Source organism: Pollachius pollachius, assembly GCF_949987615.1.
Source record: "Pollachius pollachius genome assembly, chromosome: 9".
NCBI classification, from domain to species: Eukaryota; Metazoa; Chordata; class Actinopteri; order Gadiformes; family Gadidae; genus Pollachius; species Pollachius pollachius.
The window spans coordinates 11,902,592-11,918,822 of NC_136942.1; the positions used below are offsets into that span (position 1 = coordinate 11,902,592).

The window sequence follows — 16,231 nt, forward strand, 5'->3', positions numbered from 1 at the left end:
GCTCAAAGGTAAAACCACTGGAGAGCGGACTATTGGAGACAAAGGACTGCAGGACAACGTCTGAAAGCAGAAGTTTAATGACCAAGGTGGAGCAGCAGACATTGAGGTACATGATGTGATTGGTGCTGTATACCCGGGCGGCGGGGCTAGCTGACCTCTGGAACCCCGTGAGGAACCAGGCTCAGACCCCCCTCCCATACAGCTGGAGTCCAAGTGAGATCCTGATGTGTCCAACAAGACGACCTCCTCCCCAAAAAACAAAAAAACTCAAAAACAAAACAAAATGTGAAACAATACACAACAACGCAGATCTGCCCGGGACTGGAGGTCCGTGTGTGTGTGTGCGTGTTTGTGTGGTCATGTGTGTTCTTTGTGAGCGTGTGTGTGTGTGTGCGTGTGTAAGTTTCCAGTCCACTACTGTTCGCCCCGGCATGATTTCTGAATGCATCTCTTAAGCAGTAAAATAATTATATTATAACACAAAGTTTATAAAATAGCAGCACACTCAAGTGACCCATCACGACTAGGTAATGTTATTTTGTTGTTTATAAGAAATGACAAAAAAATCATAGCTTTTAGCAGCGCAAAATAGACAACATTAAATCAAAATTATTGACACTATTCTTTCTGTCTTCACACCCGTTCCTCTGTCTCTTCACTTTGGAATACAGTAGCTCTCAACTTTAGAAAAACTCAGACCTATTGTGTATGTGGTCGATCCACATCCAAACGCACACACACATCCAAACACACACGCACAATCAAACACGTACATACACTTCCAAACGCACACACACACATCCAAACACACACACACACATCTAAACACACACACATCCAAGGGTGGACTGGATACACAGACAGGGTTGTGGTGTTAGGACCCTCAGGCTCAGCACCCAGCTGCTTCTGAACGGTGTTTTGGTTGTTTGTTATCTGAACGCTCCCCGACCACCTCTGGCCCCTGGCCTCTGGCCCCTGGCCCCTGGCCTCAGGCCTCTGGCCCCTGTCCCCTGGCCTCTGGCCCCTGGCCCCTGGCCCTTGGCCTCAGGACTCTGGCCCCTGGCCCCTGGCCTCAGGCCTCTGGCCCCTGGCCTCTCTTTCTTTCTTTGATGCTGATACACCACAATTGTTTCCTCAAACTTTATCCAAGTATATCCTTTTCTTTAGCCGTCACCCTGAGCTGAGCAGAGCTTAGCAACACCTTAGAAGGTACCTGGACCTTCAAGACCAGCTCTTTCAAGACCAGGTCCTTTAAGACCAGGTCCTTCAAGACCTGGTCCTCTGAAGAACAGGTCCTTCAAGACCAGGTCCCTTGAGAACAGGTCCTTCAAGACCAGGTCCTCTGAAGACCAGGTCCTTTAAGACCAGGTCCTCTGAAGACTAGGTCCTTCAAGACCAGGTCCTTTAAGACCAGGTCCTCTGAAGACCAGGTCCTGAAGACCACGGCCCCATTACTGGTTTGTGCTTTTCGGGCCGAGCCTGACGCCCCGACAATGTGAAACCCCCCACACTACAAAGACCCAACCCGGGGGGGTCTCACGAGTAACGTGAAGCCCCAAACACTGCAGAGACCCAACCGGGGGGGGGGGGGGGGTCTCAGAGTAACAGGTCAAACTGTTCCAGCGGCCTGCAGGACACATGCTAATGATCCATGGTCCTTTCTTTAATATCATTAACTTGCTTCTGTTTTTTATCTTATGTTTTGACGCGGAGCAGAAGTGTCAAAAGATTTCAAGTAAATTGTTTTATTCCTTTTTTTTCTGATAGAAAACCAAATGGAATCTACAGATGTAGCTCCTGACTGTTGGCCCTTTGTGTTTTGTGATCTAATCAGATAAACATCATGTTCTCCTACTCATTCAAACTGTGGAACGCTTTCAACAGGGATGTCCTCGGAACAGAGAGCACCCCTCGTTCTCCTTGCAGAGAGGGGTTCCATGGGGGGGGGGGGGGGGGTCTTTCAGAGTAACATCCCTCATCCATCCATCTCTAATCAGCACCTCAATCGTTTTCTGGTCATTCTATTTTGGGGAGAACGTTTATCAAAGTGCTTTTCTAAGGGGGTTCCTTTGGGGATGGATCCAACCGGATGTGGATCTGTTGTTCTCTCTCCAGACACCTCTGTCCCTGTGCTGAATCAGCTTACAACCCACACACACGCACACACACAGCAGAATGCCTCCATGTCATGGAAATATCAGGCGGTTTCTGCTGAAAAAATCCCAGCCCCTTACATGTAGCCTAAGTTAAGGGCCCGGGCGGGAAGATTAGGGGCTTACCGTCCCATTCCATACGTGTTAACTAATACGTACTGGTTTAGGTACTGTTTAGGTACTAGCTACAGTCTGATCTGTTGGCACTTTTGACTCCATTTTGCTCAAATTCATCTTTGCTCAAGTGCTTCATGCATTAAAAAGCACATTGCAATATAGCAACAGAATCACTACTGCAGCAAACCACAACGTGCTCACACACACAAGAAAACACACAAGCACACACATACAAATGCTTACACACACATGTACGGACACACGTTCATATACACACACACACACACGTAAGTATACACACACAGGCACATGCGTATACACATACACACACACACGTACGTATACACACACAAACACCTACACATACGTACGTATACAAACACGTACGTATGTATACACTCACACACGTAAGTATACACATACACACACACACACACACGTACACACACGCGCAGAGAGGCTGAGCTCCCGTACAGACATTCAAAAAACAAGCTTATTGATTCCTATGAATCTCAATTCAAAATAATATATTCTAGTATGGTAATAATAATTTTCATAATAATAATAATAATAATGATACAATAAGAATATTTCTCTATATTTGGGATCCTCTAACATAACATCTCCTTATCAATGTCTCTCTCTCTCTCTCTCTGTCTCTCTATTTGATATCTTCCACTGAGCAGACCCTTCCATGGAGGTGAGACTGGTGTTCCGGCGCCGCTGAGAGCTCCTCCCTGTCCTGAGAGGCCTGGGGGTCTGGTAGACCGGTTGGACCCACAGCAGAACCCAGACCCAATACCCAGAACCCAGAGCCCGGTCCACGCTGGCTCCTGTTCCATCCTCTCGGACGGAGGAGACAGAGCGTCGATAACGTCTAGGGGACTTTTTTTTGTTTGCATTGGAAAATATAAATCTACAAAAACTAGAAAGCTTTTCTTCTCTCTCCCTCTCTCGCTCAAGGGCTTTTTGTTTTTTAAACGTTTTTGTTGTTTTGTTGCTTTTTTCCCTCTTTTCCCCCCAAAAATACTCTTTTCTTTAACGTTCATTTTTTTTCTCTTAAAAGAAAAACATCTCGTTGCAATGGTGCCCCCTGCTGTTCATAAGTTGACGTCGCGGACATCTGTGGGGGTGGAGGCCTGGTCCTGCTCCTCCAGGCCCTTTTCGCTGGGCTGTGTCTGCTGCTGCTGCCGGCCCTCATGGAGGCTGCTCACCAACACACGCTCTATGTGCTCCTGACACGCCTTCAGCACGTCCTGAGAGAGAGTGAGAGAGTGAGAGAGTGAGAGTGAGAGAGAGAGAGAGAGAGAGAGAGAGACAGAGACAGAGACAGAGACAGGTTAGTTAGAGGTTGGTTCTACTATAACACAGTAGGACTGGGAGGCAAACCAATTTATTATCTTCAAGAGGTTGAGCCCCACTCACTCACACACACACACACACACACACACACACACACACATCCGGAGGCGCCCTTAGCGGTCCTCATGTGATATGAATATGCAAATTAAAAGCTGTGTACTGTACTGTAGTAAATGCAACCTTTATCTCTATTAAATCTGTGCTGAAAGTAGTAATGTCATGTTGCACATAACTCTCACACACGTCCTTCACAATAAAAGCGTCATTGTCGCCAGGGCCTTGTGGCTCAAATGCAGCATTGTCAAACCAGGACCCTTTGGCAGCTTGACATTTGAAGGTTGAGGCTACAGGGTTCCTCAGTGCTGGTCCTGGTCGGCTGAGCGGATGTGGAGCAGAAACACAGAAGACCGGCTCAATAGGCCTCACTGGGTCCAGACCACAGCCTCACTGGGTCCGGACCACAGCCTCACTGGGTCAGGACCACAGCCTCACTGGGCCTCAGGACCACAGCCTCACTGGGTCCGGACCACAGCCTCACTGGGTCAGGACCACAGCCTCACTGGGTCAGGACCACAGCCTCACTGGGCCTCAGGACCACAGCCTCACTGGGCCTCAGGACCACAGCCTCACTGGGTCAGGACCACAGCCTCACTGGGTCAGGATCACAGCCTCACTGGGCCTCAGGACCACAGCCTCAATGAGCCTCTTATTAGAACTTATAGTCCACCAGGAGGGGGGCTGTCCCAGCTGGGTTTATATTGGATCTATACCTCATACGTCCATAGTACAGCCTTGGTGGGTAGATTTGTTCTCCTGTGTTTCTCAACCGGCCCCTTGTTCCAGTCGGTGGGCCGTGGGGAGGCTCAGCCGGGTGCCAGCAGGGTGCCAGGGGAGGGCCCATGGGGACATCAGGGTGTTGGCAGCTGCACCGTTTGGCAGAGGTTGCCTGGTCTTTCATAATGGCCGTCTGGTCGTCCATTCGGCTAATTAGTCCGTTGCCTGTTCCCTGGGCTGGGCTCAGTCGTAGAGGAACGTATCCTCAGCCCCCTCCAGCCTCATCTGACCGGCACGCTTTCCCCGCGGGCCCCCCGCCCCATCGGGACACAGGGGGGCCCTGGGGGGCTGGAGTGGCTCTGGTCTGAGCCATGATGTGGTTAAGAGGAGGAGAGCCGGTTGGTTCTGTGAGTTACATCACAGATGGACCCGTTCTCGCCGTCACACCTGGCCGCTTCACCGGCCTTTTAGCAGAAGGTCATCGAGTTCACAAACAAACTAAGTCAACATCTTCAGCTGACTGCTGCTCCCCGGTACGCTGGACGACGACCCCCCCCCCCCCCCCCCTGCGGTCCGTGAGAGCGATGGCTTGTCTGGGTCCGGGAACGTGAAGCGGTGGACGGCGGGAGGCGTCCAGCCCGCGGCCCCGACACACTGAGGCCCTGTGCCTGCTGGGACCACATGTTGGTTTTTCCGCCTGCGCTGAGCAAGAGTTCACACGCCTCGCACCAGAGGGAACCATGGAGGAGCAGAGGATCATGGGATACGGAGAGAGCAGAGAGGCCTCACTGTAGTCAGGAGGGCAGTAAAACATCATTCTGGTGCAGCGTTACGAGAGGTCCGATGGACAGCCAGGACAGTAGGGACAAACGGACGATAAGGAGGCCCTGGAAGTGTACAGCGAGGGCCCGAGAGGGATGGGTATTGTATGGACAGTGTGAGGGTGAAGCACTTCAGGAAGGAACTGTAGAGACTAGAGCAGGGGTCACCAACCTTTTTGAACCTGAGAGCTACTTCATGGGTACTGAGTCATACGAAGGGCACCCAGTTTGATACACTCTTCTGAAATAACTAATTTGCCCAGTTTGCCTTTAGTTATATATTATTATTAATGATTATTGATACTCATCTATGTGACGACACTGATCATGTTAATGATTTCTCACAATAATTATCAACAATGACTTAAAAAAGGTGGGAACAAGTTGTTCAAGAATGAGTTGTGCTATTTTTTAGAACAGGCCTGCGGGCGCCTCATATGGTCCTTGCGGGCGCCCTGGTGCCCGCGGGCACTGTGTTGGTGACCCCTGGACTAGAGGGACAGTATCAAAGGACAGTGCTGTAGTGACTGCACTACAGGACAGTACTGTAGTGACTGTACTACAGGACAGTCCTGTAGTGACTGCACTACAGGAAAGTACTGTAGTGACTGTACTACAGGACAGTACTGTAGTGACTGTACTACAGGACAGTACTGTAGTGACTGCACTACAGCACAGTCCTGTAGTGACTGTACTACAGGACAGTCCTGTAGTGACTGCACTACAGGATAGTACTGTAGTGACTGCACTACAGGACAGTACTGTAGTGACTGCACAACAGGACAGTGTTGTAGTGACTGCACTACAGCACTGTCCTGTAGTGTCTGCACTACAGGACAGTGCTGTAGTGACAGAGGTCGGGGTCATAGGGCAGGGCGTCGACTCACCACTTCTATGTTGGTGATCTTGGCAAGCAGGGCGGTGAGGCAGTGGCCCCACCCCCCGGCTACCTCCAGCTGCAGGCCGCTGACGGCCGCGCCCACGCTGCCCGTGGCGATCATGGAGGGGGGGTACATGGCGAAGTTAAAGTCTGTGGAGAGAAACAACACTGAGACCAAGAACACCAGGGGAATGGAACCCCCAACCCTGCGACACCAGGGGAATCTATCCCCAAACCAGCTAATGCCCTGCCCCACGGGGGGAATGGAATCCCCAACCCCGCTAATGCCCTGCGACACCAGGGGAATGGAACCCACAACCCGCTAATGCATTGCTCTACTCTTCCATCCCAGGTTCGGCCCCAAGGCAACCATCTGGTGCTGTTGGGTCAAGTCCTCCCTCTCTCCGCAGCCAATGGAAACGCTCCATTGGGTTTGTTGTGATTCTTAGGGCTGCTGTCCTCCTCCTCCCGAGCAAAGGCCCATCCTCATAGAGAGGCCCCTCCCACTGTGCCAATAATAAGGCCCAACTTGGCTTGTAAAGCAACCAGACACACAAACACACACACACGCACACACGCACGCATACACACACACACACACACACACACACACACACACACACACACACACACACACACAGACGCACAGACACTCTCTCTCTCTCTCTCTCTCTCTCTCTCATTCCGCCCCCCCCCCCCGCGGTCCGAGCTGAATGGGGCCCCTGACGGGCTGCCAGGCGGCTTCCCTGTAGGTCCCTGGCTCCACGTGTGGTCACGGCCCCCAGCCCCCCGCCCCCGCTGCCCCCATGCCCCGCGGCACCACGGGCCCCCCCTCCCCCAGCCCTGCGGCCCCCTAGCCAATCCGCTCGTTAGCTGGGCCCGCGCTCAGTATGCTAATGAGACAGCTTGTGAGCGAGAGGCAACGGACGTCAGGCAGAGAGAGAGAGAGAGGGAGACACACACTCCACCTCTCTCATCCTGTTCTCTTTGTATGTCTTAGTTTACACTCTCCCTTAGTTTAGAGAGCCGGGCCCCTCATGTTAAGCACCTCCTACTGGGCCCCTCCTACCAGCCCCTCCTACTGGGCCCCTCCTAGCTAGCGCCGTGCTGTTAGCCGCGGCGCTAGCTGTTAGCATATTAATAGAGTGGTGGGTGGGGCCTAAGTCCATTGTCTCGCCCGCGTCCTCCTCTCCACACAAATGGACAAAGCGTGTGTCTGCGTGTGCATGTGGGTGTGTGTGTCTGTGTGTGTGTGTGTGTGTGGGGGGGGGGATTGAAAAAAAAGGGAGAAGAAGGGGAGGAGAGAGAGAAGAGAGAGGGGGGGATGAGAGAGAGAGAGAAAGAGAGAGAGAGAGAGAAGGCCTGTCACCAGACCCTCCTAAAGTATTTTTTCCGTGTAAAGAAAAGAGTCCCTCCTCCCCTCCAGATATGTGTGTTCCTGGGGCCCCAAACGGGCCCATCAGAGGCTCATTTACATATAATTTACATATCATTTACATATCTTGAACATATTGGGATATTCATCTGCAAAGCAAACGGCGTGCGGCCGCTCAGGAGGACATCTCTCCCCCCTCTCCCCCCTCCCCCTCTTATGCTGGTGGGCCATGTGTTGACAAATAAATGAACTGATTCTCCCCCCGTGCGGGCCGATCATCCCAGAGGCCCCGGCAAGGGCGTAGGAACCGGGGGGACGGAGGGGACGTGTCCCCTCCAATATTGGAGACAGGCGCATTTGTCCCACCTAAAAATTATACCAGGGGAGAAAAATATTTTATTTTATTTTGAAAGCGCAACACAGCGTCTTGTCACCACTTCTTATTCTAAAAAACCGGATGATTGAGCGTGCAATTAAAGAATTGATTTGATATTTATCAGTTCATTGCTGCCATTCAAAATGTGTTTTCCTTTACATTTATAAATGTATCTTTTTAGTAGAATAAAATATATTTGTAATTAATGACATATTTCTGTTCAAACCATTAACGGATCTGTCAGGTTTCCGATATGTGTCCCCCCCAATGTTAAACTCATTCCTACGCCCCTGGGCCCCGGGGCCAGAGGAAGGAGCACACAATGACCCCTGGCATTACATTACTGACGAGGGGAGGAGACCATCACAGAGGAGAAGAGGATGAAGAAGAGGAGAGGAGGACCGTCCCTCCGCCTCCTCCCTCTCCTTCCGTCATAGCTGATGTTTACAACCAATGTCAACAACACCCTGACTAGCGCTAGAGGCTTAGCATAGCCTCCGTGCACCCCCCCGGGGCGGCGGCGGGCGGAGCTACCTGTGGCGCAGAGGGCGATGAAGGTGGTCACGTGTTTGCGTACGAGTGCCAGCTTCTCCTCTGTGAGCGGCAGGCGTCTCACGATGTGCTCGATGAAGTCGTTCGGCGTCACCGCGGCCAGGTTCCACTTCAGCTTAGCCAGAACCACCAGCTCCCAGTCCTGGACAGAGAGCGAGAGAGAGAGAGAGAGAGAGAGAGAGAGAGAGAGAGAGAGAGAGAGAGAGAGAGAGAGAGAGAGAGAGAGAGAGAGAGAGAGAGGGTTACCACAGCTCCCAGTCCTAGACACAGAGAGAGAGAGAGAGAGAGAGAGAGAGAGATAGAGAGAGAGAGAGAGAGAGAGAGAGAGAGAGAGAGAGAGAGAGAGAGAGAGAGAGAGAGAGAGAGAGAGAGAGAGAGACGGAAGCTGGCGGGAAAATTAAGGCAATGTGTTTGAGCAAACTACATACATTACTGGGGCGGCATGTGGCTCAGGAGGTAGAGCCGGTGTTAACCAAAAGCCCCTCCTAGCTGAGTGTCGAAGAGTCCCTGAGCAGGGCATCTCAACCTCACTGCTCCTGATGAGCTGTCTGTCGCCGCTGACAGCGCCGTCGGTGTGTGAATGTGTGCATTAATGGGTCAGTTTCGGTCAATATTGTAAAGCGCTTTGGATAAAAGTGCTATATAAATGCAGTCCGTTTACCATTTACCATTTACTGTAATACTACAAACCGTTCCACAGTACTACACACATAACTGTGATACTACGCATCGTTCAGCATTACTGCACACATTACTGTAATACTACACATCGTTCCACAGTACTGCACAAATTACAGTAGTGCTACACATTGTGCCGCTGCAGCTAGCCAGCTAGCGCCCGCCATGGGCGCTAGCTCGTTAGCTGCAGCGGGCGCTAGCGGCAGAATCACTCCAGTGCACGCTAACTTTGGTTTCGCTTCCTGGAGAAGAGCAGAGGAGCTGGTGACTAACAGAGCAGGAATTGAGCGATAGACGTGGTACATCTGAGAAAGCGAGAGAGAGAGAGAGAGAGAGAGCGAGAGAGAGAGAGATGACTCTCTTAAATCCAACATGGCCGCTGTTCTCTCAACATTTTTTTTTTCTCTCTCTGAAGCTTCTTAATGAGGAGTATGCAGCTACAAGTCATTCAATCTGATCCTAAAGCAGAGAGATAAATACAACACAGAGTCTCCAGACTTCAACTTCCTTTGTTAATGTTGTAAATACCCGGTAAAATGTTTCTACGAATGTAGAGCAGTACTACACAGTACCACACATCATACTGCAGCACTACACACATATTACTGCAGTACCACACAAGGGCGTAGGAACCGGGGGGGACGGAGGGGACGTGTCCCCTCCAATATCGGAGACAGGCGCATTTGTTCCACCTAAAAATTATACCGGATCTGTCAGGTTTCCGATATGTGTCCCCCCCAATGTTAAACTCATTCCTACGCCCCTGGTACCACACATCATACTGCAGCACTACACACACCTACACACACTGCACCTCTGATCCAGTAGTCCTACTGTGTTAAGTAAGTAAGTAAGTAAGTAAGTAAGTAAGTAAGTAAGTAAGTAAGTAAGTAAGTAAGTATTTTATTGTCTTTCTCACAAGAGAAATTTGCTTTGGGCACACAGAGAGCAATCTTTTTGTATGTGGCGACACATACAAAAAGATTTTCCATGGACATACATAAAAAACATGAAACATGAAACACATTGCATTACCCAAACACATGGCATTACACCCAACTTGAAACCCATTATAGAAAACATAGTCTAGGCACTACCCAAGCGCTCGCACACACACACACACACACACACACACACACACACACACACACACACACACACACACACGCACACACACACACACACACACATACACACACACACACACACACATACACAGAGTTCCTTGAATAAGTAGTATAAAAAATGTGCCCATAAGGATGATTGCGCTGTCCACTAGTTATTGCACTAATACCCAACCAGTTATTGCCCTATTGCCCCACCAGTTATTGCACTGTTCCATCACAGAACAGCAGAACCTCTGGTCAAGCAGCCCTACTGTGTTACAGCAGAACCTCTGACCCAGCAGTCCTACTGTGTTACAGCAGAACCTCTGAACCAGCAGTCCTACTGTGTTACAGCAGAACCTCTGACCCAGCAGCCCTACTGTGTTACAGCAGAACCTCTGACCCAGCAGCCCTACTGTGTTACAGCAGAACCTCTGACCCAGCAGTCCTACTGTGTTACAGCAGAACCTCTGAACCAGCAGTCCTACTGTGTTACAGCAGAACCCCTGACCCAGCAGTCCTACTGTGTTACAGCAGGGGGAGGGGAGAAAGGGCCAGAGTTATGCCTTGTTTCCCGTTTCGTTAGGGAGATATTCTACAGAAGAAAACTGATTTGCACGAGTGGATGAAACACTCGTGCAAATTTTAATAACTGCACAACACATTGTTGTTCTGAAACATTTACAGACAATGTTTACAGTTTACTGTCGCTGAACAAGTTTGTGTTCACCAATCACACCTTTACAGAGGCCTCCAGCAACCTGATTGGTCTAAAAAAAATAAGTGAAATAAAGTGAACCGCCCAGTTCACACAGATTTCAGTTGGATGCCAGGATGCCAGCACCACCGCCTCTACTGGGGCCTACAGCCTGTAGCTGCTTCCCCTCTGCCTCTTCAAACCACAGCCTCTAATGGGGCCTACAGCCTCTAGCTGAGATCCACTTACCTTCTGCCTCTTCATACCACAGCCTCTAGCTGAGAGCCTCTTCCCCTCTGCCTCTTCATACCACAGCCTCTACTGGGGCCTACAGCCTTTAGCTGCTTCCTCTCTGCCTCTTCTTACCACAGCCTCTATCTAAGAGCTACTTCCCCTCTGCCTCTTCATACCACAGCCTCTTCTGGGGCCCAGAGCATCTAGCTGAGAGCCTCTTCCCCTCTGCCTCTTCATACCACAGCCTCTAGCTGAGAGCCTCTTCCCCTCTGCCTCTTCATAACACAGCCTCTATCTGAAAGCTCCTTCCCCTCTGCCTCTTCATAACACAGCCTCTATCTGAAAGCTACTTCCCCTCTGCCTCTTCATAACACAGCCTCTATCTGAAAGCTCCTTCCCCTCTGCCTCTTCATAACAGAGCCTCTATCTGAAAGCTCCTTCCCCTCTGCCTCTTCATAACAGAGCCTCTATCTGAAAGCTTCTTCCCCTCTGCCTCTTCATACTACAGCCTCTATCTAAAAGCTACTTCCTCTCTGTCCGTTCTTCTGCTCGCTGCTTCTCCGTAACATCTGTGCTTCCTTTTACAAGAAATTCTTACCAAAGAAAAAAACTGGAGGGAGGTGACGCGCAGCCAGCAGCTGATCTGTGTTTCCTGTATCTGCATGTCAGCCAGAATCCGGCCTTATACAGAAATGTGCTCCAGACCCGGCGCACCCAGCCAGGCCCCGCGACCGGGTCTGGGGCCCCGCGGAGGCCCTTGTCTCTGGGCTGGGGCAGTGGGAGGGGCCCTCCTGGTTCTAAGCAGGCTCTCATCCAGGCCAAAAGATATATAGCTGAATGATAACCAGAGATGTATCTATGTATGGACATTTAGTGTAAGGCTAACCCTAACAATAACCCTTTCATCCAATCCGATTTTTTTTTTTGTCATTCTGTCATTTCATGACAGATTGCTTTAAATAAATAACACAATAAACAATTCCAAAGCAGCAAATTTCGTGTCTGAGATAATAAAGTTCCACCTTGTCTTCTCTCTAGGAGCAGCAGGCTGACTGCAGTCATCGGGGCTCCGAACCCACAACCTTATGGCTTGGATAATGCATACTTGTACCAACCAACTAGACTTATCCTACAACCCTCTCTTGGCTACTCCGGGCCGCGACCCCGCCGCTATCCAGACTCTAGAGGGATGGAACCCACATTGATCTCTGAGGCTTGTGAGTCCCCCACACGGAGAGACAGAACCGGCCAATCAGCTGTGAGCATCGCCCAGGCAGTGAATCGTGACACATCAGTAGGTTAGCATAGCAGCTTACCAATCCTGTGACAATATGACCAGCTCAATATACATCAGATAACGTCAAACAGAAAGGGGGAATACTGTGGGAACTAGGAGCTTGAGATCATTTACAAATGAGCTAGCCTCTGCTAGCATTGCTAGGCTAGCCCCACTAGCCGCAATGAGTCTGGCCTTTAGTGACTGTTCATCTGAGGTCCTGAGGACTGTTCATCTGAGGTCCTGAGAACTGATCATCTAAGGTCCTGAGAATTGATCATCTTAGGTCCTGAGGACTGTTCATCTGAGGTCCTGTGGACTGTTCATCTGAGGTCCTGAGGACTGGTCAGCTGAGGTACTGGGAACAGCAGAGGACTCTTCAGCGTAGCAGAGCGGTTCTGACCACTCACCATTCAGAATCTAAATGCACACATCATGTCTCTGTTGTTTGGATGCGGGCTACTGTAAAAGGCAAACTTTCAATCTCTCTCTTCTCCTCCCCTCCTCCCCCCTCTCCCTCTTTCTCTCTCCCTGGCAGAAACATTATCACATTTTGGCCCGTGTTCAAGTTGACCTCGTTGATCTATACAAATATCTACCGCTAGATGGCGATAGAGACCATTGTACACACGTCATAACTGTAAGCGCTGTACAGTAAAATCCTTGTTAGAGAACTCTCTCTCTCCCTCCCTCCCTCCCCCATCTCTAAGAGGATGTGACAGCGACCACATCCTAATTTTAGGGACAACTGGACAATAGTTGTTTCTGTGTGAAATGCAGGCATTGATTATTACTGTGACACACGTCTGAGAGTAAAGATATAAAGGCTCCATGTGCGGAAAACAACCAAAAATAAAGGCTCTATTATGCACACACACACACACACACACACACACACACACACACACACACACACACACACACACACACACACACACACACACACACACACACACACACACACCAATTGACTGAACTAAATAAATCCATTGGTTCCCTCTCATCCCGTCTCAGTTCGGTAAGGAGATGAGGCGACGGTGATGAAGATGAAGATGATCTCTCACCAGCAGCTCTCCCGGGCTGATGGAGTTGTCTGTGTAGATGCAGAGCTTCTCGGCCGTCAGCGGCCGCGTCTCCTTCAGCTTGGAGGCCAGGAACATGCACACGGCGCCCAGCAGCTGCAGGTTCCTCTTTTGGGTCGGGACCACGGCCAGGAAGCGGTCCAGGTAGTTCATGGCCAGCGGGAAAACCTCCTCCTCACACTTCTGCTCCTCGCAGACCTGCCGGGGGAGACGGCGTGAGGAGCGGCTCGCTTGAGAACGAAACCGAGGATCTAAAGAGCGCATTTAACTCCGATGACACACACGTTGGGGTCCGGCCAAGACTAGCCCAGCCCCGATCTGTTGCGACATCACCAATTCATTCACAATACATTATTGGAGACTTTCGAAAAGTTTTCCTCACAAAGTGTAAATACGGTGTTATGGAATAAAGAGTTGAAAGGAGAAAGAGTTCAGAGTCTAAATCACTTCTGAGGGCAGAGAACAGAAACCCCGCAGCGCCGCCGCACACGGAAGCGCTTTCTGCATTCGTCATATTTTCATAAAATATTTAGAAATATAAATAAATTGTCTAGGTGTGTATTTATGGTATTACAATGTTCCCCGGCCTCTTTTACATTAAATCCGACAATTCAGAACCAGATAACTGACTGGGAAACACGAAAAAAGTGTCAAATTAGAAGTGGAGGACCGAGGAGTTGATATCGAGTGCGTCACCAACCAGCCGATAAATACTTTAAAAATTTATTAAAAACCCGAATCAAGGTCCGATCTGGACCATCGACACATGATAATAAAGCCCCGACGGCGGCGGTTCTTCTCTGATCGGTCTTCTCCTCAGATATTGATCCGGTTCAGAACACGGAACTGAACTCCGCGGGGAGCGACGGGAGGATCGCGGCTTGAGGCCCGCGCCCTTCCGCGTCCCAACCTTCAGAAACATAATATAATATAATAAAATATAATAAAGTATAATATCTAAAATGTTGACGACGTCTGATCTAAAGGTTCTTCACCCCGACGGAAGGATCAGAACCCGCTCCACCGTTCTGTGTTCCCCGGGTTCTGAGGATCCTTCGAACAGAAACTCACGCAGAGCAACATGGCGATAAAGAGCGGAGTGCATACGTGTGCATGAAGACCCAGACCTGGTCCCGGTACCGTACTGGGTCTGAACGTACTGGTCTGAACTTAATGGTCTGAACTCACTGGTTTGATCTCACTGGTCTGAACTCACTTGTCTGAACGCGTCGCAGAGACACTGTCTAATGTTCACAAAACTCGAGTCCTGAGCTAGTCTCCGCCGGAGTTCCCCCCAAACCTCCAAATCTCCAGACCCCCAGATCTCCAGACGGTTTTACATAGGGCTCCTCGGCTGTACGAACCTCCAGCATCCAGGTGGCCACCATCCTCCTCATGTAGGGCTGGAGCTCCTTCTGGAAGAGCTTGAAGTAGGAGAACTGGGGGAGGAAGCGCTCCTCGATGCTGAGCAGGCTCTGCAGGACCCGCTGGTCGCCCAGCAGCACGGGGTCGGGCCGGGCCCGCACCGCCGCCTCCAGGCATAGCAGCTCCATGGTCCTCGGTCCGGGTGAGAAGGTTCTGATCCGGGAGACCAGGCGGAGGGTCTGCACTCACGGAGCGGAGGCATACAACTACCGAGAGACGGCAGGAAGCAGAGACCTCCTCTCTCTCTCTCTCTCTCTCTCTCTCTCTCTCTCTCTCTCTCTCTCTCTCTCTCGCTCTCTCTGCCTTCACAACTTTTTCCTCTTCCTCGAGCACTTTGCATCGACTCCGTCTCTCCTTCTCCCTCCACCCTCTCGCCACCCTCCGCGCGTCGGCGACGCAACTCGTCGCTGAGCCTATGCAGAGCAGCTGGCACGTGCAGCCCCCCCCCCCCCCCCCCCCCCCCCCCCCACCAGCCGCATATGAATAGATCTTTAATACCTAGAACTATATAGAACCACAGGACCTAGAACCCTTTAGAACAACAGGGCCTTAAACCCTATACCACTGTACACATCACAGGACCTATAATCCCATATAACTACTTTACCTTTAACCAGGACCTAGAACCATATAGAACCACTATATAGAACTTTAACCAGGAGCTAAAAACCCTAAAGAACCACTATATAGACCTTGAACCAGGACCCAGAATCCTATATAACCACTGTACACATCACGGTAAGCTAGAGACCTGTAATCAGAACTTAGGTCGCTGGATGTTAATTAATTGCTCTTACTCAATAAAAAACGAAGTTTGGGGACTTAAGTCTTGGTCCTAAACAATGTACATTTTGGAGACTTTAGTTTTGGCTCTAAACATTGTAAAGTTTGGGGACTTAAGTCTTGGTTCTAAAGAATGTAAAGTTCCACATCGTTTCAACACGAGGGACTTTTCTGACTCTGACGTGTTGTGCTCATTATTTGGTTCATGTCGAAATTAAGTGAATGTGCCAACTATTGATTTCACATTCACCAAATGAAATGTTAATGGCACACACACACACACACACACACACACACAAACACACACACACACACACACACACACACACACACACACACACACACACACACACTATATAGCAGCCTGACTCTGTGGCCAGATAACATTCAAGGAAATGAAATGCAGAGATGACATTACATATGTCATGTATTTTTTCTTCTCCTGTGAACTCAGAAGACACCATGAAGGTAAACCGAAGTTCTATCTTAATGTTCTCCTGCGTGAATTTCTCAACATTAACAGCATTGTTAACTCTACAT

At 50.1% G+C, this 16,231-nt stretch overlaps 1 protein-coding gene across 1 annotated transcript; it reads right to left on the reverse strand.

The window, feature by feature from the left end:
* Nucleotides 1-61: 61 nt before the first annotated feature.
* LOC307080859 (G1/S-specific cyclin-D2-like) lies at nt 62-15,222 on the reverse strand. The gene is made up of 5 exons (XM_079743800.1): nt 14,848-15,222; nt 13,466-13,681; nt 8,393-8,552; nt 6,115-6,257; nt 62-3,526 (listed from the first exon to the last, which is right to left on the reverse strand). The coding sequence occupies exons 1-5, from the start codon at nt 15,034-15,036 to the stop codon at nt 3,371-3,373; spliced, it is 864 nt and encodes a 287-aa protein (XP_079599926.1). The 5' UTR covers nt 15,037-15,222; the 3' UTR covers nt 62-3,370.
* Between the last annotated feature and the right edge of the window lie 1,009 nt (nt 15,223-16,231).